At 42.5% G+C, this 20,435-nt stretch overlaps 1 protein-coding gene across 1 annotated transcript in view; it reads right to left on the reverse strand.

Moving 5' to 3' along the window:
- The window catches only part of AXL (AXL receptor tyrosine kinase), a 117,682-nt gene that overhangs the window by 36,344 nt on the left and 60,903 nt on the right, over window positions 1–20,435 (reverse strand). The window contains exons 9-11 of the mRNA XM_073549159.1: window positions 13,196–13,276; window positions 10,441–10,556; window positions 2,285–2,480 (exon numbers count right to left, since the gene is read on the reverse strand). Of these exons, the coding sequence (XP_073405260.1) occupies window positions 2,285–2,480; window positions 10,441–10,556; window positions 13,196–13,276 (393 nt within the window). The remainder of the gene's footprint in view (window positions 1–2,284; window positions 2,481–10,440; window positions 10,557–13,195; window positions 13,277–20,435) is intronic.

Here is a 20,435-nt window from a genome sequence, read left to right on the forward strand (position 1 = left end):
AGAGCGGTGCTGATTGCATATATCCCCTTTGAGTGTTTATCTGGAAATATGCTAAGTTACAAGTATCTGAAGAAGTGACTAATTAAGAAGCAGCAAAATGAAAGTGGAATAACTGGTAAAGGATGAAGTAAAAAAAAGTCTCCTACAGAGAAGTGGAAGAAAACCAATGCCAGCAGCCAACAGGACGGCTGACACAGACAGTATCATTTGTGTCTTGTATACTAATTACTCCAAGGGGCCAGGGTTGAAAGGGAGCCCCTCTCACTAGCTCGCTTTCTTTTAATTCCTGCCAAGAAAGGCAGAACAGACACCGGAGTGAGCAACACAAGTAAATTGATAATAGACATACACTTAAAATGGGACAAATATTGGATTTTCTGCAGTTGTGAGATGGCAAAAAAGTATCATATATGCCAAATGTAAAGGTTCCTTTCAGCTTGATCCAATGCTAAATATCCTGCTGTAGCTTCTAGGTCTGTATAGTTTAAATATGTCCTTATTTACAGGTGTTTCTCACAAAATTAGAATATCATCAAAAAGTTAATTTATTTCAGTTCTTGAATACTAAAAGTGAAACTCACATATTATATAGTGCCATTACAGAGTGACCTATTTCAAGCGTTTATTTCTCATTATGACTTACACCCAATGAAAACCCAAAATTCATTATCTCAGTAAATTAGAATACTTTATCACACCAGCTTGAAAAAATGATTGTAAAATCCAAAATGTTGGCCTACTGAAATGTATGTTCAGTAAATGCACTCAATACTTGGTTGGGGCTCCTTTGGCATCAATTAGTACATCAATGCGGCGTAGCATGGAGGCGATCAGCCTGTGGCACTGCTGAGGTGTTGTGGAAGCCCAGGTTGCTTTGAAAGCAGCCTTCAGCTCGTCTGCATTGTTGGGTCTGGTGTCTCTCATCGTACTCTTCACATTACCCCATCTATGGGGTTAAGGTCAGGAGGGTTTGCTTGCCAATCAAGCACAGTGATATTGTTGTTTTTAAACCAGGTATTGGTACTTTTGGCAGTGTGGACAGGTGCCAAGTCCTGCTGGAGAATGAAATTTCCATCTCCAAAAAGCTTGTCAGCAGAGGGAAGAATGAAGTGCTCTAAAATTTCCTGGTAGACGGCTGCGCTGACTTTGATCTTGATAAAACACAGTGGACGTACACCAGCAGATGACATGGCTCCCCAAACCACCACTGATTGTGGAACCTTCACACTAGACCTCAAGCAGCTTGGATTGTGGCCTCTCCACTCTTCCTCCAGACTCTGGGACCTTGATTTCTAAGGTCTAGTATGAAGTATCCACAATCAGTGATGGTTTGGGGAGCCATCAATTATATGTTGTACATTTATCTATCAATAATTATTTATAACCCCCAATGCCAGTTGTTATGAGAAAAGTATCTCTTTTCTAAATGCTGATATAGCATCTGCCATTACTACCTCTTGTGGTCGGCATTCCAAAGCCTGATTGCTCTAACTGTAAACAACCCTTTCCTATATAGCTGCTGGAAATGCCTTTCTTCCACCTATAATGAATGCCCTGGCTCTTTATGGTCCTTGGAAGGAATAAATTGTTTGCTAGGCATTTGTATTGGCCATACATGTAATTATGCTTACATTAAAATGAGATCACCTCTGAAGAGTCTTTTTTTTCTAGGCTGAACATGCCCAATTTTTCCAACTTCTCATTATTGAAGAAACTTTCCATCTAATGTAATAATATAGTTGACCGACTTTGAATCAACTCTTGCTTGCTAATATCTTTTCTAGAATGTGGAGCCCAAAATTGGATCCTCTCTTCAAAATGTGGCCTTAGGGGCCCTATACACACAAGTGATAGTTGTCAGACTAATAATAGGTCAGTCGATCATTGGCAGATGCTCCTTTGGCAGCACTTTGTATCACCGAGAACAAAAGGTTTGGCAGTCTGAAATCAGATGTGTCAGAACCTTATCTTTCACATCATCTATCGGGGCAGAGTCTGCAGTCACCAATATATATAACACTTTTGGCCGAGCCCGCCAATATTGGCGGATTCGGAAAATGTTAGTCCAATGTGTATGGGGTCCTTTACAACAAATTCATTGAGTGTTAATATTACATTGGTATCACAGTTTTTTATTTGTCTTTTTATGCACCTTAAAATTGTATATATTTTTGCAGCCACTGCTTGGCATTGAGTACTGCTGCTAAGCTTACAGTGAAAAATTCTTTGGCAGTAGAACTCCATATTTATTGTTCATCTCTTTAACTGGCTTATTCTCTCATACCTCCTTCCAAGGTTTCCATTGGGATCCAGTCCGTCCAGTGGGACACCCCCTCACTGTTCAGGCAGGACACGCGTACATTGTAAACATTGTAGGGGTCGAGATCACTGATTATATGCGTAAAAGGGGGTACGTTGGTGTTCTGATTGTAGATCTTATGGTGAGGAATTGTACTCAGGTGGCTTTGAGGAGCGGTTGCCTAAAGGAGGAGAAGAAGGGACATTGTAAGACAACATCAAGCAACAATTGTTTGGAAACTGAATAATTCAGAAATGGTCACTAGTGTAGTTCTTCTTTTCTGTTCCGACATACAGTCCTGAAGAAATGAAAACCCCGATGTGAAAACCACATTCTACCAATAATGGGGAACTTGGGGCAGGAAAAGAAAACAAGACTAGAAACCTAACCTTGTGGATATGATCATGATACAATTAAATTGGGCTCAACAGACATAGAATACCAAACTTAGCCCCCCGTAATTACTTATTTTCCTAAAACTCAATATCTTTAAATAAAGTTCATAGGGTCCTTTTAGACCAATCAATTTTTGTTACAAGAGTTTCTTGGAGATGAGATAATCACAGATTTACAACTATTGGAACCCCCTGGAGATGGGAAACTGCTGAAGAACCCTGGAATAAGTGTTCAGTTCTTCTGCAGTTCCCCCACAGGAGATGTTAAGCATTATGCAGTCTTCACAGAAAACTAAAAGGAACAATGAGCACAACATCTCCCATCTGGCAAGACTAGCAATAAAGCGTAATATCTAGTAGAGACTGCTTATAGACATTACATTCAACGCACTTATAATTGATTGCATAGGACCTTATATCTCCCCTGAGACCATCCGAAAATATAATCATACCTTCTTTCTATACCATGAAGTTTTTAATTATGTTCATATTCTAATTATTTGAAATAATCTACAGTACGTAATGAAACCATTTAATATTACAAGCGCATTACTCTCCATTTAGACACTCAACAATCACCAGATGATGCTATACAACTCTGGTGGCCACAATGTAATTCAGGAAGAGCCTTTATGAATCTCCTTGCTACCCGACTCAGTGACAAACTCTTGCATTATTAACAGAACATTTTTGGTCATTTTGGCAAAAACCACAGGATGATCTTGGCTTGACAATTACTAAGGGTTGGCCTTAACATCTTCTTAAGTGTTTGCTTTGACCTGTGCTTCCAGGCTTTTGTGATTGAGGACCATGAATGGTGCTTCCCATGATATGTCATTATGTATAGGTCTTCATAGGATCACCATGTAAAGTAATCCTGCTAAATTCAAGTCATCCAAGTTCTCCTCCGCCCTGGATCATCATATGATAATATACTTTGATACTTAACAAACTTTGTACTTTGTCATGGAACAGTCTATAATGTGAGAACATGGTCTAATACACTTTTTGGAGACAACTAAACACATACGAAATAGTATGACAATTATTTGACATCTTCCTAACACATTTCAGAATTTTGGACACTTTGGCTATTGACAAAGTCTTGACCACAAACCAAATTTCCCTTTGACTTTGTTTCCACTAATGGGGAAGTAAATAATCACAGTCAGCAACTGATTCTTCCCCTTTCCATCTCTGTTTATTAACCATGGACAGGAATTATCATTCGTGCAGCAGGAGGACCATGATTCATGAATGGGAAACATTGAGCCCTCTATTCATATTTCTTCCTACAAAGTAGAGGACAATGTTCTGTTTTACTGGATGTGACGTGTCACCCAGGGGCGTATCTAGGGGGGGGCAGCCGGGGCAGTTGCCCCGGGCGCAGCCAGCAGGGGGCGCAGTCGGGCCGCCTAATGCAGCGGTCCGCAGTGTCCTCCATGGCGGCTGTGTTCTGCCGCCCCCCCGGCCTGAGAGTCGGCGGTTCTCTGTGTCAGCTGTCAAGCTGACAGCCGGCGCAGAGAAGGAGCGCGTGCCGGCTCCCAGGGAACAATTGTACTGGCATCTATACAGACGCCAGTACAATTGAAGCTTTGACCACCGGGCCAGAGCGACGTCAGCAGCGTGATCAGGTCATGTGATCACGCTGCTGACGCCACTCCCCGGCGCCAAAAGCAAACGCTGGTGGTAAGTGTGCTCCTCTGTGGAGCTGAAGAAACCACCGAAGATGGGAGATGAGGGGGAGTTAATGAGTGGAGATGGGGGGGATTTGTAGAGGGGATGGCGGTTAATGTGTGGGGGTATTTAGAGTGGGGATGGGGGTTAATGTGTGTGGGGGTTAATGAGTGGGGGGATTTGGAGTGGAGATGGGGTTATTTAATGTGATGGGGGTTAATGAGTGGGGATTGGGTTAATGTGTGCGGGGGTTAATGAGTGGGGATGGGGGTTAATGTGTGGGGGCGTTAATGAGTGGGGATGGGGGTTAATGTGTGGGGGTATTTGGAGTGGAGATGGTTATTTAATGTGTGGGGGGATTTGGAGTGGGGATTGGGTTAATGTGTGTGGGGGTTAATGAATGGGGATGGGGGTTAATGTATGGGGGCGTTAATGAGTGGGGTTGGGGTTAATGTGTGGGGGTATTTGGAGTGGGGGTGGGGGGATTTGGAGTGCTGATGGGGGTTAACGAGTGGGGATTGGATTAATGTGTGGGGGGATTTGGAGTGGGGATGGGGGGGTTATTTAATGTGTGGGGGGGATTTGGAATGGGGATGGGGGTACTTAATGTGTGTGGGGGATTGGGGATGGGGGGATTTAATGTGTGGGGAGATTTGAGGACACAAAATAAAGAGTATGTATGAGGAAACAGTATGGGGGATGGGTGCAGACAGTATGGGGAGCAAATGGGTTAATGTATGTGGATGGACACAGTATGGGGAGTCAGGGGTATGTGTGAGCAGACAGTATAGAGAGTGAGGGGGTAAATATATGAGGAGACAGTATGGTGAACAGGTGGGATGCTAGAGGGGAATAGTGTGAGGCGACAGTATATTGCAGATATTTTTATTCAGGAGCATTATAATGACACTTCTATCTTTAAGGGCGTCGTGTGGAGATTTGCTGCAGAAGACCGGAGAAGATGGAAGTCTACAGAGACGGCTGTGGATGAGAAAACTCATCATGGGGTCTAGAAGAAAAGGAGAACGACTGCAGAGATGACGACATCTATAAGGTACTTGGATGTAAATATTATTTGTGACACTGACTTATTCTCATGTTTTTATTTGTTAGGAACATTATATGGGTTGTCCAGGTTTGTGCTGAGTCTGCAGTCATTCTATGTGACTGCAGACTTCTGAATTCTCACAGTGCTCACTGAACGCTGTCAGGATTCTCTCGTGCCGGTAATTTACATACATGCGGTCACATGCTGACTAGACATGTGTGGCCTCACTCAATGAAAATGAACGGAGCGAGGCCGGGCACGTCTAGTCGGAATGTGGCCAGAAGTATACAAATCACATACTTGTGCTGACATGACTGTACATCGGCAAGGGAGAATCCTAAAAGTGTGCAGGGCATTAGTTGTGAGAATTCAGAAGCTGCAATGTCAGGATTCAGCACTGCAGGTTGCCGTAGTCCTCACACGGACACTTCACTCATAGGTATGATCCTGTGACAACGAGCTTCTCTTCCTGCTTCTCTCAGTTTTTTACTGAACATTGAGAGCATTAGGAGGAGCAGCTCGCAGGTACATGGCTAAGTGTTCAAGTCGCATATGTACTTGGGCGGGGGGGGGGCGCCAAACCGAATTCTTGCCCCGGGTGCCAGAAAGCCTAGATACGCCTCTGGTGTCACCTATTCATAGGGATACCAACTGTATGTGAGCTGTATTTCCTTCCATAGGTCAAAGCTTTGTATGTAAGAGATAAACCAGCTCACCCCAGCTTTCAGGCGTCCTAGAAGCACAGAACTGCAAGGGACCACTTGTGCAAAAGAAAAGGAGGAGGTTCCAGATTCAGAAATTGCAAAATTTATTTTGTTACAAAAGGGGTTCCAACATGAAGGTAGACACAGCTACGTGTTTCGAATATCCATTGCATTTTTTAACTAAGCTTTGCTAAAGAACGCAATGGATGTTCGAAACGTGTAGCTGTGTCTACCCTCAGATTGACTTGAAACCCCTTTTTTTAACAAAATAAATTTTGCAATTTTTGAAGCTGGAACCTCTTTCTTTTCCAAAGATTTATATAACTCTGGGATTGTGCAGAGCCCTTATGTGTAGTACAGAAAAATCAATATACACCATATATGAATAGGCAAAAAATATTCAGATGTGACGAAAAAGATATTGGATTTCAACAAGTTACCTTTACCCTGTAAATTTCTTAAAGGGATCCCATCAGCTTGTTTATGCATCTAGAAGTAGTGGTATGGCTTTATAGGTGAATACAGTCATATGTTAAAGTTTGGGCACCCCTATTAATGTTAACCTTTTTTCTTTATAACAATTTTGGTTTTCGCAACAGCTATTTCAGTTTCATATATCTAATAACTGATGGACTCAGTTATATTTCTGGATTCAAATGAGATTTATTGTACTAACAGAAAATTGCAATCTGCATTTAAACAAAATTTGACCAGTGCAAAAGTATGGGCACCTCAACATAAAAGAGACATTAATATTTCGTAGATCCTCCTTTTGCAAAAATAACAGCCTCTAGTTGCTTCCTGTAGCTATTAATGAGTTCCTGGATCCTGGATGAAGGTATTTGTGACCATTCCTGTTTACAAAACAATTCCAGTTCAGTTAAGTTTGATGGTCGCCGAGCATGGACAGCCCGCTTCAAATCATCCCACAGATGTTCAATGATATTCAGGTCTGGGCACTGGGATGGCCATTCCAGAACATTGTAATTGTTCCTCTGCATGAATGCCTGAGTAGATTTGGAGCAGTGTTTTGGATCATTGTCTTGCTGAAATATCCATCCCCTGCGTAACTTCAACTTCGTCACTGATTCTTGCACATTATTGTCAAGAATCTGCTGATACTGAGTTGAATCCATGCGACCCTCAACTTTAACAAGATTCCCGGTGCCGGCATTGGCCACACAGCCCCAAAGCATGATGGAGCCTCCACCAAATTTTACTGTGGGTAGCAAGTGTTTTTCTTGGAATGCTGTGTTTTTAGCCTCTATGCATAACGCCTTTTTGTATGACCAAACAACTCAATCTTTGTTTCATCAGTCCACAGGACCTTCTTCCAAAATGTAACTGGCTTGTCCAAATGTGCTTTTGCATACCTCAGGCGACTCTGTTTGTGGTGTGCTTGCAGAAACGGCTTCTTTCGCATCACTCTCCCATACAGCTTCTCCTTGTGCAAAGTGCGCTGTATTGTTGACCGATGCACAGTGACACCATCTGCAGCAAGATGATGCTGCAGGTCTTTGGAGGTGGTCTGTGGATTGTCCTTGACTGTTCTCACCATTCTTCTTCTCTGCCTTTCTGATATTTTTCTTGGCCTGCCACTTCTGGGCTTAACAAGAACTGTACCTGTGTTCTTCCATTTCCTTTCTATGTTCCTCACAGTGGAAACTGACAGGTTAAATCTCTGAGACAACTTTTTGTATCCTTCCCCTGAAAAGCTATGTTGAATGATCTTTGTTTTCAGATCATTTGAGAGTTGTTTTGAGGAGCCCATGATGCCACTCTTCATAGGAGAATCAAATAGGAGAACTACTTGCAAGTGGCCACCTTAAATACCTTTTCTTATGATTTGATACACCTGGCTATGAAGTTCAAAGCTCAATGAGGTTACAAAACCAATTTAGTGCTTCAGGAAGTCAGTAAAAAGTAGTTAGGAGTGTTCAAATCAAGAAAATGATAAGGGTGCACATACTTTTGCACCGGTCAAATTTTGTTTAAATGCAGATTGCACATTTTCTGTTAGTACAATAAACCTCATTTGAATCTAGAAATATAACTGAGTCCATCAGTTATTAGATATATGAAACTGAAATAGCTGTTGCAAAAACCAAAATTGTTTTAAAGAAAAAAGGTTAACATCTATAGGGGTGCCCAAACTTTAACATATGACTGTATCTCCCAATAAAAATGATGCATTTTTTTATAGAGATCTGATGTGCCCGTCATGACAAATCTAGTGTTGAAGATATATACAAATCTGTCTGGAAGTGCTCTGGGGGTATGTCCATGGCATTGGTAGAAGCAGTTGATGGGGATGGACACACCCCCAGTGCACTTCCAGCCTAATTGACCTATGGCTTCTTTGCTGGATTTCTCATGACTGGCATGTCTATAAAAAAATGGTATCGTTTTTATTGGGGACAACCTCTCGAAAGTCGTACTTCTAATTTCAGATAAATCAGCGCACTTTTGAGTTCCCTTTAAGAAATGAACATGGTAAAGGGCATGATCTAAACTCATTATATACTTTTGCTACTTGATTTTTATGGACGTATCTGAGCGTTCATATGTTCAGGAGTGTGAAGAAGAGTTCAAAAGCTTATGTCTGAAAAGAGGTCCCTATTTGGAACAATGAGTTTCTTGTGCTATAGAATTTGACAATGTCTTTTCAACTTCTTGTGTCCCACCTGACAAAACATGCCAACCCCACCCATTAGATCCTTCACACCCTCCCGCTACTCATTATAGAGGATGTGTTAAAAGACAGGTGTCTCAGGAGGATTTCTTACATTCATTAGAGAACATTGTTGACTGTGAGTAACCATTATCCCCTGCCAGACCAAGATAATCCCTCATCCATTACTAAAAACAAGGGCACCTGAAGAATGTGGCAAAGCAATTAAATCCCATAATCTGGAAATTAACTTGTTAATTTAATTAACAAAGAAATCTGTAAAGCATGGATGGAGATAGTTCCTTTAGGCTTCAAAGCAACATTGGTGGTGGCATGATTACAGTCAGTGTCACGTCGTTACATCGCATCTATCGATCATCAATGGGGAACGTTCAAGGCAGGACCATTGCAAAAATTCCAACATTGTCGACTTTCTGGTTGCAGGTCGAAAGTCGTGTATGACTTTCACTCCATAGACTTCAATGCAAGTCACACGTGACCTTGATTTTTTTACAGCTCTAGAATTATTGCAAGATAGTAAGCTGCAGACAAGTTGCAGAAAAATTTTGTCCACATGACTTATGTCATGGTGGAGCCCGAGCCCCGAAACGCGGCATAGCCTTTCCCCTAGCCTTAACAAACGTCAATGAAGATTGGAACCAAGATTGACATTGTGGGGAAATATGGTTAACATGGGGCTCTACTGTACTACCAGGGGCCCTATTTTTCTTCAAAATCAGCAATAACCAGTCGCCTCCAGCTCAAAAATATTTCCAGAATCTGTCCTTTCCTCAACCCTCAATCTACTAAAATGCTTGTGCATGCCCTCATCATCTCCCGCCTCGACTACGGCAACATCCTTTTCTGTGGTCTCCCTGCTAACACCCTCGCACCTCTCCAGTCCATCCTTAACTCTGCCGCCCGACTAATTCATCTCTCTCCTCGCTACTCCTCTGCTTCTCCCCTCTGCAAATCTCTTTACTGGCTCCCATTCCCTCAGCGTATCCAGTTCAAATGACTAATTCTGACCTACAAGGCCATCTATAACCTGTCTCCCCCATATTTCTCTGAACTAATCTCCCGATACCTTCCCTCACGTAATCTCTGGTCCTCCCAAGACCTCCTTCTCTCCTCCACACTTATTCGCTCCTCACCCAACCGCCTCCAAGACTTCTCCCGAATAGCCCCTATTCTCTGGAATTCTTTGCCCCAACAAGTCCGACTATCAACCACATTTGGATCCTTCAGACGGAACCTGAAAACCCACCTCTTCAAGAAAGCCTACAGCCTGCAATGACCCCGCTACCTCCTTGTCTCTCACCACTACCGGTGATATCACCTCAACCAACACCGGAACTGCTGCAACCCCCAACCTACTGTCTCCTTCCCCACCATCCTGTAGCATGTAAGCCTGAAAGGGCAGGGTCCTCTCTCCACTCTGTATCAGTCTGTCATTGTTAGTTTGTTTACTGTAAGTGATATCTGTAATTTGTATGTAACCCCTTCTCATGTACAGCACCATGGAATCAATGGTGCTATATAAATAAATAATAATAATAATTATTAACCCATAGGATTTTTTTCTCTCATTAATATTACCTTAAAGGTTCTTGACATGGACGTGGTCTACAAGAGCTTGTACCCACCTGCACTGTGCACACATTCACTGGGTGAGCACCGCTTTCTCCAGGCTGCCATGAAATCTCTAGTTGGGTAGTACTCCGAGTCACCAAGGTCAGGTCTTTTGGCTTCCTGGGTATAACTACAATATATGGAGGGAAGGAAGAGTAACGTTATACCAGTGCCCAGAGCCATACCAGTGACTTATCTGTGTGCATCCTTCGTATCCCGGGACAGATGTCTAGTATCAAAGCAAATAATAATTGAATCCAAACTGTAGGTTTTTAGAAGAGATTATGATAGAGTGAATCACATAGGCTATGAAGTGGTTAAGATAAGCCCTCGCTCCCCTTTCCATATCCTCCCTCAGATGCCAGGGAGGTTAGTGGGCACTGAGTCAGACCACGCAGGATCTAAACAAGTGAATCAGCCGCATTCTTCCAGCAGGAATCTTCCGCAGAGATGTGTCACCAAGTCAAGAAGCAGGTGGGAATGATCAGCGTGAAACCCAAGCTCATGGGTTCATAAAAGAGCCTTTCTATTGGCACTTTTTTGTATTTTCTGTTAGATATTCAAGGGATGGCGCCACGTGCTGCACCCTAATACAGGATCTGGATATCGCACCCAGCCTACAATCCAAGATCTGCTCATACAGGACCATAGGATGTAAGATTTCACCCCGCTCTGTGCAAACCAGGATCTGACCTCCAGCAAATCTGTACAGAACAAGATCCCCTCACTAGTATATTATATGTGCTCTTATGCCCTCCCTTATTTTTGACATTTACCCCCTCTAATACAGGATCATGTACAATCTAGTTTTCGCATCCATATATATTATACAAGCGCAACTCGCCTTTATACCATACAGTGCAAAATATGAAATGATTAAAAAGGTGTTTCCATTCAGAAAAATGCGTTAACAGCAAAAAACTATTAATTGTGACTTCATTAGAATATGTAGTAGCATGGACATAGAAAAATACTAACGGATTTCGAGTCTGGTTGACTGTTAGGGCAATTTTGTTTTTGATTTTAACTCGCTTTGCTGGATTGAAGAACCTTTCTCATCATTTTGAAAAAAGAAGCTTGATACCTCACAAGCATTATCAGTGCACAGTGGAGTGGATTGCTCAGGAAACAGACTGAACAACACATATGTATTGGATGGGGTGAGCTGTATCCACAAATGTTCATGTATTAAACTTAAGTATGATGTCGCCCACAATATATAATGCAGGATCTGAAACCCTTCCAGCCTGGTTAATATAGAATCCTCCCCTTCTTCTTCATGATTATAACCATAGCAAGTAAACCCAGGCTTTGATGCCTGTGGGACCTCCAAGGCTCCTCTGCTAAATAAAGCGTTTCACCTGGAAGGTGGGGGGGTCCAGGAGCCATAAAACCAAGATTTATTTTTTATTCCCTATGCGTGCTTTCTGTAAAAGTAAATAAAAAATATGCTACACTCATCCACTGCAGGTCCTGAGCTGCTTCTCTTCCTCTACCACCAGTCTTTTTTGACAGCCTGCAGCGATGGAGTCAGAACAACAGCTCACGTGACCACTGCAGACAATCACATGGCGCAGCCGTGGTGTGCTGACTGCATCTTTACCACCGATGAGCCAGGTGACCGACTGCAGTGATCACATGTGTTTAGTCATGATGCCACTACTGCAAAAGGGAGCAGTGGCAGAGAAGCAGTGGATGAGTACAGCTTTTTTTTAATTAATTTTACATTGGGTAAGTATATGGAATGAAAAAATAAATCTTAGCTTAGATTATTTTATTCAAAGGCCTTTAGCTTGATCTTGTGCCATGGCGACTCGATAGATGGATGAACGTTTTGTATGAAGTTCAATCTTGTATGAATCCATGCAAAGAGAAAAGGTCGCACTCATCGAGATCGAGGTTTCACTGATTTATTGACATATTATGAACATGTCAAGTCGGGGGAGTGACATAAGGAGTGCAAGAAAGGCTGACAACGGCCGTTTCGCGCTGCTCGAGCGCTTCAACTGGGACCTGTTGAAGCGCTCGAGCAGCGCGAAACGGCCGTTGTCAGCCTTTCTTGCACTCCTTATGTCACTCCCCCGACTTGACATGTTCATGATATGTCAATAAATCAGTGAAACCTCAATCTCGATGAGTGTGACCTTTTCTCTTTGCATGGATTCCCAGGATTGACTGTTTCCAGGTCTGGCACCCGAGATTCCCAGCTGCTGGGCTTCGGTATGCCGCACATCATTTGAAGTCATACGTTAACAGCGGTGCCGTCCGCTTTTTATCTTGAGTTTTGTTTTTCAATCTTGTATGAGCCTAGATAGGTCCACCAGGTCTTCTCCATTGTTATCTTGATAGTATCAAGCCATCAGGATGCAGGTCTTCCTCCTCCTCTTGATCCTTCTATCGTTCTCACCATGATGTCCTTCTCCAGTGATTGCTCTTTTCGTATTATGGGTCCACATACATAGACAGATGTGATCTTAAAAGCCTTTTACAAAGTTCAAGGCAAAATGTGTAGGGACCAACAATGATTTTTGAACTCACATAAAAGAGAGTCCTGCTTGATCATCAGCTGCCACGTTTACATAGGTCAATGATCAGAATTGAGTGTTTCTACAAAACCTCGTTATGCCAGTTATGAAAGGGTTGTTGACATCTGTGTAGGATCTGATCTCCCCACCACACTATACAACCCCCTTCCTAAACTGTACTATGCAAAGTCTCATCTCAGCCCGGCACTATACAATATAGTATCTGATCTTCTCTATGGTTTACCTTTAATACTTGCGGTCCTGGATGTGGTAACACCTTTTCCATTATGAGCTTCACAGGAGAACAAAGAGGATTTAATAAGACCTGAGGGAAGAGAGGAAACAATAAGTGTTCTGTGCCACAGCTGTCTGATATATGGCACCAGCCAGGATCTGCTCTGAGGGTATAAAACAATATTTTGCAGTACAAACGAGTCTATATCAGACTTGTCGAGTCAAGTGTGCAGACCGAGGACAATGGTTATGTTATCGGAGGCACAACATCATTAATAAGGATGGGTAAATACAAGGGAGGACTTATCATTGGTGCCACCTGAGTGTTCACACAAGGGATCAAGCAGTAAGGAGGCCATTACCATCTCCAAAGCAGGTGGAAATGTACATTGATGAGCAATTGGGCTGTAAAGGGCCCTTATAATGTTCTTGCAAGGGTGCCCTCTTTTGTCTGTGTCCACCACTGGGTAAAGAAGTATGGTCCGGAGCATACTGTCATCCAACCATAACTCAAGAAGGAGTGTAACTAATGTAGACAAGTTTAGCATGTGGAATGGCTAGTCGAAAATACTGCAATGTCAATAGAAACCAGCTGATGTTAGCAATATGGTTAGGGTCCTTCACACATGAAAGACTCTGGACATGATATACGACGTGTCCCTGAATGAGGTGCTGTAGGGTTTTCGACTGTACAAGATTCATGTGTGACTGTACAAGGCCCCGTGATCTCACGCTCCGGTGTCATAATCATAAGGGTCCAGAGAGTTGTGTGGGAATGTTGTTTGGTATGGTCGGCACATGTACTGTTCCCTGTGCCTGCCGATAACATGGAGGAAAATATCTGGTCACCCTTGAGCCTTTTTTAACTGAGCTTAGAGTTAATAGAGTGGAGTCCTCTACTTCAGATCTTTTGGCCAGAAAGGAGAGCAGTTACAAAGAGGATCTCTCATTGTGGAGGACCTGGCAGGACCTGCGGTCAATGATTTGGATGGACTCTGCAAAATGCTTCACATCTCCTGTGGAGGCACTGCAGAGAAGCTGAATACTTCCAAGTTTCCCCACAAATTAAAGCTGCTTTCTGGGGTCACATTTTCTTGATCACTTATCATCAATTCCAAATTTTCTAAAGAGGACAGACCCTTTAAAGGGGAAGTAACAAAAAAATCTGGTATGCCATAGATATATATGATAAAAATCACCTTTGTAAGGTCTATGACTGTGGTCCCCACTGATTTCAAGTGTAAAACGATGTATATGGAGCATTGGAATGCTTTGGAAATCGGTAGTGGCAAGATAGCAGGCTTAGTATACAATTATACCATACACTGCTATGGGGCCCATATAAACCTAATTTTTTGTACAGGTTAATTTCCATTCTGCTGTACATAAATGGTGGGTGTTGGAAAAAGTGGGCCTGGCCGTTCAGGCTCCCCCAGCTCACAGGTCACATAGCAGTCACATGGCTTGCTGTCATTGTTGGTATGCCACTGGGGTGAGGCTTTCATGTCTCAAACTTTGCTTTGGAAATATTGATAATTATTGGTTTATCAACCAATTATAGATCCCCCTTTAATAGTGAGAGGTGAAATTGCAGAATGTGCACCCCAAGGTCCTGTCTCAGAAGATCATTCTTCCATTATCCCTTATTTAGCTGCTCTTTTGTTAACTATACAAATTGACAAGCGACTAATCTGTTATGACCATTCTGAGGGTGACCAAGAGTGGAACAGGCTGCCACAAGAGGAGGTGAGTTCTTCTTCAATGGAAGTCTTCAAACAGAGGCTGGACAGACATCTGTCTGGGATGCTTTAGTGATTCCTGCATTGAGCAGGGGGTTGGACACGATGACCCTGGAGGTTCCTTTCAACTTTAGCATTTTATGATTCTATGTTCATGCCTGAAAAAGTCACAGAAATAGCGATGACAGCTCTATGGCTGTAGACTCCACTAAACAATCCACCATTTCTCAGCTTTTGGGACTCTTCTGAGTATGACTTGGAGGAACATTCCTTGAGATTCTTCAGTTTTACGCAGAACAGGCCTATAGATAATGACCCGTTCTGTGTGTGTCTGCATGGGGAAGGCTGGCACAACCACTACCACTCCCGTCTTGTGCTCTGAATTATTATTATTTTTGGCACAGCTTGAATATATATGTTCACCCTGAGGGAAGTCATTTTGTTTCCAAATCCAACTTGGGAAAATGCAGGCATGTCTAAGCGCTCTATTTAGCATGATCTAATAGGTGAAATGCTCCAAAACAAACCGCTCATACGTCATAACCTGCATCTGCCCCCAGACACAGGAGGGGGGTCTGCGAGACCTGAGGAATGTGAAGACGCAAAGAAAAGACCATATTTACATGTGAATAGCAGCTGTCCTCACTTTTCTGCTCCGAAACCAGGGGCCAAGATGGAGTTTTCTGCCAACTTAGCAGAACTATTCACTATTTATAGCATGTGAGCCGAGGCCAATATTGTGGGGACAAGTATCTCCTTCATAATACCCCATGCAAATCTGTGATACCAAGCAGTGAATCTTAGGATTCCTATGGATTTTTCTAGTTTGCTGTACGTAAAGTTTCATTATTGTATAATGCTAAGTTTTGAAAGTTGAAAACCATGTGTGCCGAAATGGAGCCAGTTGTATAGCACGAGACCAATACTACTACTAATGGATTGCAGTGGTCAGTGCTGAATGCGTATAAACAAAGAACAGGCTTACGGGTGGGTAGAAAGTGGAGGTAAGTATAGATCACGGTGCTATTTAATACCGTTTGTGGCAATTGTAACTATTATTTTGAAAAAAAAAAAAAAGAAAACCGTATAAATTCCTTCATTTCCCTAGACCACCAGGGATATAGAAACTAACCCTAACGTTATAGCCTACCGAGAATATACATTTTAACCACATTCATTAAACTTGACTTCAAGACACTATCCTTAATCATTGCCCTAGAATACCAGGGATATAGACTCTAACCCAAGTCATTGATCTAGATCTCCCAGGATATAAATATTAACCCCAATCATGGAATCATTAACACCAACCCCTTAACTGCCTTAGACCACCAGAGATACCGACATTAATCCCAATCATTACCCTAGGTTAGAAGGGATAAAGACACTAACCCCAATCATTACCCTAGAATACCAGGGATATAGACACTAACCCCAGTCATTGATATAGATCTCCCAGGATATAAATATTACCCCCAATCAAGGAATTGCATCACCACAGATAGAGACATTAACACCAATCATTACCCACCATCAGTGATATAAACATTAACTCCTTAACTTCTCTAGACCACCAGAGATACAGGCATTAACTCCCATCAGTACCCTAGACCACCAAGGATATATAGATGCTAACTCTTTAACTGTCCCAGCTGACCAAAGTTTCAGACATTAACTCTAATCAGTTTCCCTGGATCACCAGGAATATACAGTAGATACTAACTCCTTAACTGCCTTAGCCCACTGGAGATAAAAATATTACCTCCATTTACTCCAATCATTCCCCTAGACTACCAGGGATACAGACACTAATCCCAATCATTATGCTACACAGATGTAGAAGATAACTTCTTAACTGCCCTAGACCACCAGGGACTAGACAATAAAGCTGGCCATACAAATGAGATAGCTGTCCACTGACCAAATGCCTTCCAACTGAAAGTTTAACAGCCCATTGCTTCTCTAACTCTACATCATCTGCCAGGGATGAGTCGGGAGTCCCCCATACACATCAGATGGCTGGTTTAAATGGCCACTGACTAGTTACAAAGGCTTAGAGGGAACATTGTCAACGCAGCTGAAAGATATGTGCAGTTTGCAGCCGGCCGCTGTGACAGGCAGGTGCTACACAGAGGGCCCAAGCCAAACTTCTGCACCAGGGCCTACAGGTTTGGTGTTCCCGCGCTGGTCACCACTGGATGTGCATTGGAGGGAGATGCATAATTTGTGTGCAGAACATTGCGGGTTAATTTATTTTAGTGACTTAATAATAAGCAGCAATGGGCTGTGTGTAAATTTAGCTGGAAGGAAATGCTCTTAATAAGAGCTGTTTGCCCAGAGAGCGTGAGACGGAGTGAAAATACCACAGAGAGAGGAATGTGCAGCAGACAATAAGCAAGGGGTACGAGGGGGAGCGCAGGGATGTATAGAGGACGAGGGGAGACCGAGGGGGCCTGGAGAGCTCACATCTAAAAATCATCGCTATCATCCCACACCTGTAATGGACATTGGAAACTGCCTAGATCCTCCTGGGGGCAACGTGGTCAAAAATCTGTCCTCATCTGGGCACCAGGACCCCAGTTATCTGCCAGATGTGTTGCAAAGGGACTTTGGCATCTGGAATTGATCAGACCTCGGTTTGCATCCTCCACCCTCACCAGACCGAGGAATAGAGACAACAACACAGCTGCCTTGTGGCCAACCCAATGACGTCTTGTATGGAGGAGAACTCGCATTATCATCATACTGAGCGGTTAGATAATACTGCCGCCCTACGCTGCTGCCTGTGATTATTGGCTATAGATGGTCTCCACCCTGGGATAATTAAATCATCACTAGGGTTTTGGGGATTACAAAACTCTTTACAAAACCATCATCTATGGGAAAGTTGATAAATGCATGACCGCTGGGAGTCTGACCACCATCTATCATGAGAACAGGAGCTCCAAAATCCCAACACATGAGTGGAGTGTAGAGAGCATGTGCGAACTCTGCTCAACTCCCTGGTGGCCGCACATGCTCATTACAGCTCTATTCACACAAGACTTTCTCGTGATTGATGGGGGGGTCCCAGCCCTCCAGTGATAATGCATTTATTATTTCTTCTGCGTATAGAAGTGACCCTCCTAGAAAAATAGCATTTGAAATTGCTTATAACTTTGGCTAGATCTTACTACAGCTTACACCATGTGGCTCGTAGCCATGGACTCCAACCAAATTTCCACTCTTGGAATGGGTTCCCTATACTATGATGATGTAAATGTAATAATTTAATGGAAGCCCCAATGACAGAGCTCTCTAAGATTAGAGAAAAGGGATTTGACATAGACTCTGCAGGGGAGCTTGTGAAAATTGGTAATTGTGCTTTTTTGTTTTATTCTAAGAAGTTCATTAGATTGTTATTATACATTGTATTGTTGAAGCTCAAAAGTTCAACATCCTAGACATTTGTGTTTAGTGTGCTACATTAGTGACGTGGAGTGGAGAATGCCCCTAATGTCCCCTAGGACCTTCAGCTCCTCTGTAGCGATTGGGGCTGAATGTCAATACAACAAAAAAGAAGGAAGGAAATGGAGGAAAGGCGAGAGGGAGGAAGGAAAGGAGAGGGGAAGGGAGAGAGGGAAGAGGGAAAGAAGGCAGGAAGGAAAGGAGAGAGGGAGGAAGGAAAGGAGAGAGGAAGGGAGAGCGGGAAGAGGGAAAGAAGGCAGGAAGGAAAGGAGAGAAGGAGGAAGGAAAGGAGAGAGAATGAGGGAAGAAAGAAGAAAGGGAGCAAAGAAGGAAGGAAGGAGGGAAGGGAGGAAGGAAAGGTGGAAGGAAGGGAAAGAGGAAGGAATAAAGGAAGCAAGGGAGGGAGAGAAGGAAGGTGCCATGTTTCAAGTCTTGAAAAAAGAAATGAGGGAGCAAGACGAAAGAAAGAAAAGAAGAAAGAGAAAAAGACAAAAGAGCCATGTTTCTAATCTTGTACAGTACTTTTTAAGAAGGACTTTCACGAAATTTTTCATGTTGAACAGGAGGGAAGGAAGGGAGGGAGAGAGGGAAGACTGAAGGAAGCAAGGGATTGAGAGGAGGGAGGAAGGAAGAAAGGGAGGAAGGAAGAAAGGGAGGAAGGAAGAAAGGTGCAAAGTTTTGAATCTTGAAAAAAGAAATGAATGAACAAGACGAAAGAAAGAAAAGAAGAACAAGAAAAAGACAAAAAAGCCATGTTTCCAATCTTGTACAATACTTTTAAAGAACAACTTTCACCAAATTTTTCATGTTGAACATGACATACAATGTCATAGTGGCTGCAGAGCGGAATATTTTTTTTTTTTTTTTAAAGTCCAAGTGGGTGCTATCAAATAGCAACTCATACGGGCAGAAGTGCAAACCCCCAGTGAAAAGCATCACACCCATTAACTTAGTAGGTGTCAAATACTGTAATTGCTAATGTCTCTGCAACTGGGAGGCAAAATTAAAAAAAAATGTTTTATTCCCCTCTGCAGCCACTATTGCCTTGTGTGTCCAGCTCAACATGAAAAATTTGGTGAAAGGTTATCTTTAAACTAAAGCTAATAAAAGTTTTTAGTTAGGTTCCTTTTGAAAAATATCAGTTCTATCTTTTAGTAACCTCTGGTGATTAAATGTTTTTAGTCCCAGGTTATGTCTTTTTGAGGATCTCTTTTTTTTTTTTTTTTACTCTTATGATGGCTTCTGCTTTACATTTGGCATCTAACTCTCTTCCCTTTGCCAACGCTGCAGAATTTTCGCTTCCCTCGGTGTTTTAAGACAGATGTCAGTGGAAATAGTGAATTTCCCCTTGAAAACAGACAAATGCATGAGTTCTAAGAATAGGATCATAATGGAAAAGTCCCTGGAACACAACTACCAAATGGGAGGAAATAATAGAGAACCGATGCACAGACTCCTTTTCAGCCCGAAGAGCCTAATTATTAACATCCCTCCCATACAGTTCCTCACCCCTTTCAGGTGCCCACAATTGGGCATGAATTAGGGATCTCATTTTGTGATAACCTCAGTACGTTACTGGTCTGTCAAATAGATCATTAATTTGGGTATTACTGTAGAAACAACTATATGTTCCTCACCATTCAGGACCAGATTCCGATTTTGAACTTTGAGAATTTCTATCTTGATAGGCACATGGACTGCACATACACTTTTGATTCAATGGGTGTTCTAAATACAACCACAGGATAGGTGATACATATACTGTATGATTTCATGGAATCCCCTTGAACAGAGATCACAAAATGTCCTCTATCTACCTCTTACCACAATTATGAGGAGTTGATTAGAGTGGTGGTCAAGAATGGGTTCAGCTTCTTCATTCAAAGCCTAAGAGGTTGACAATCTGGTGATCTAGAGATCATACATTCATCACCCAGCCTTCAGAGGATTACGATAACCCTTTTAATGTTGGTGGATCCGGACATCAATCTAATATATTGGAGCCCATGACAGATCCATGAGGGCAGATATCAGGAGAGATTAAGATCAGAGTATAAGATTTTA

The sequence above is a fragment of the Dendrobates tinctorius genome, unplaced genomic scaffold (assembly GCF_039654945.1).
Source record: "Dendrobates tinctorius isolate UK_male_01 unplaced genomic scaffold, ASM3965494v1 ptg000158l, whole genome shotgun sequence".
Classification (NCBI taxonomy): Eukaryota; Metazoa; Chordata; class Amphibia; order Anura; family Dendrobatidae; genus Dendrobates; species Dendrobates tinctorius.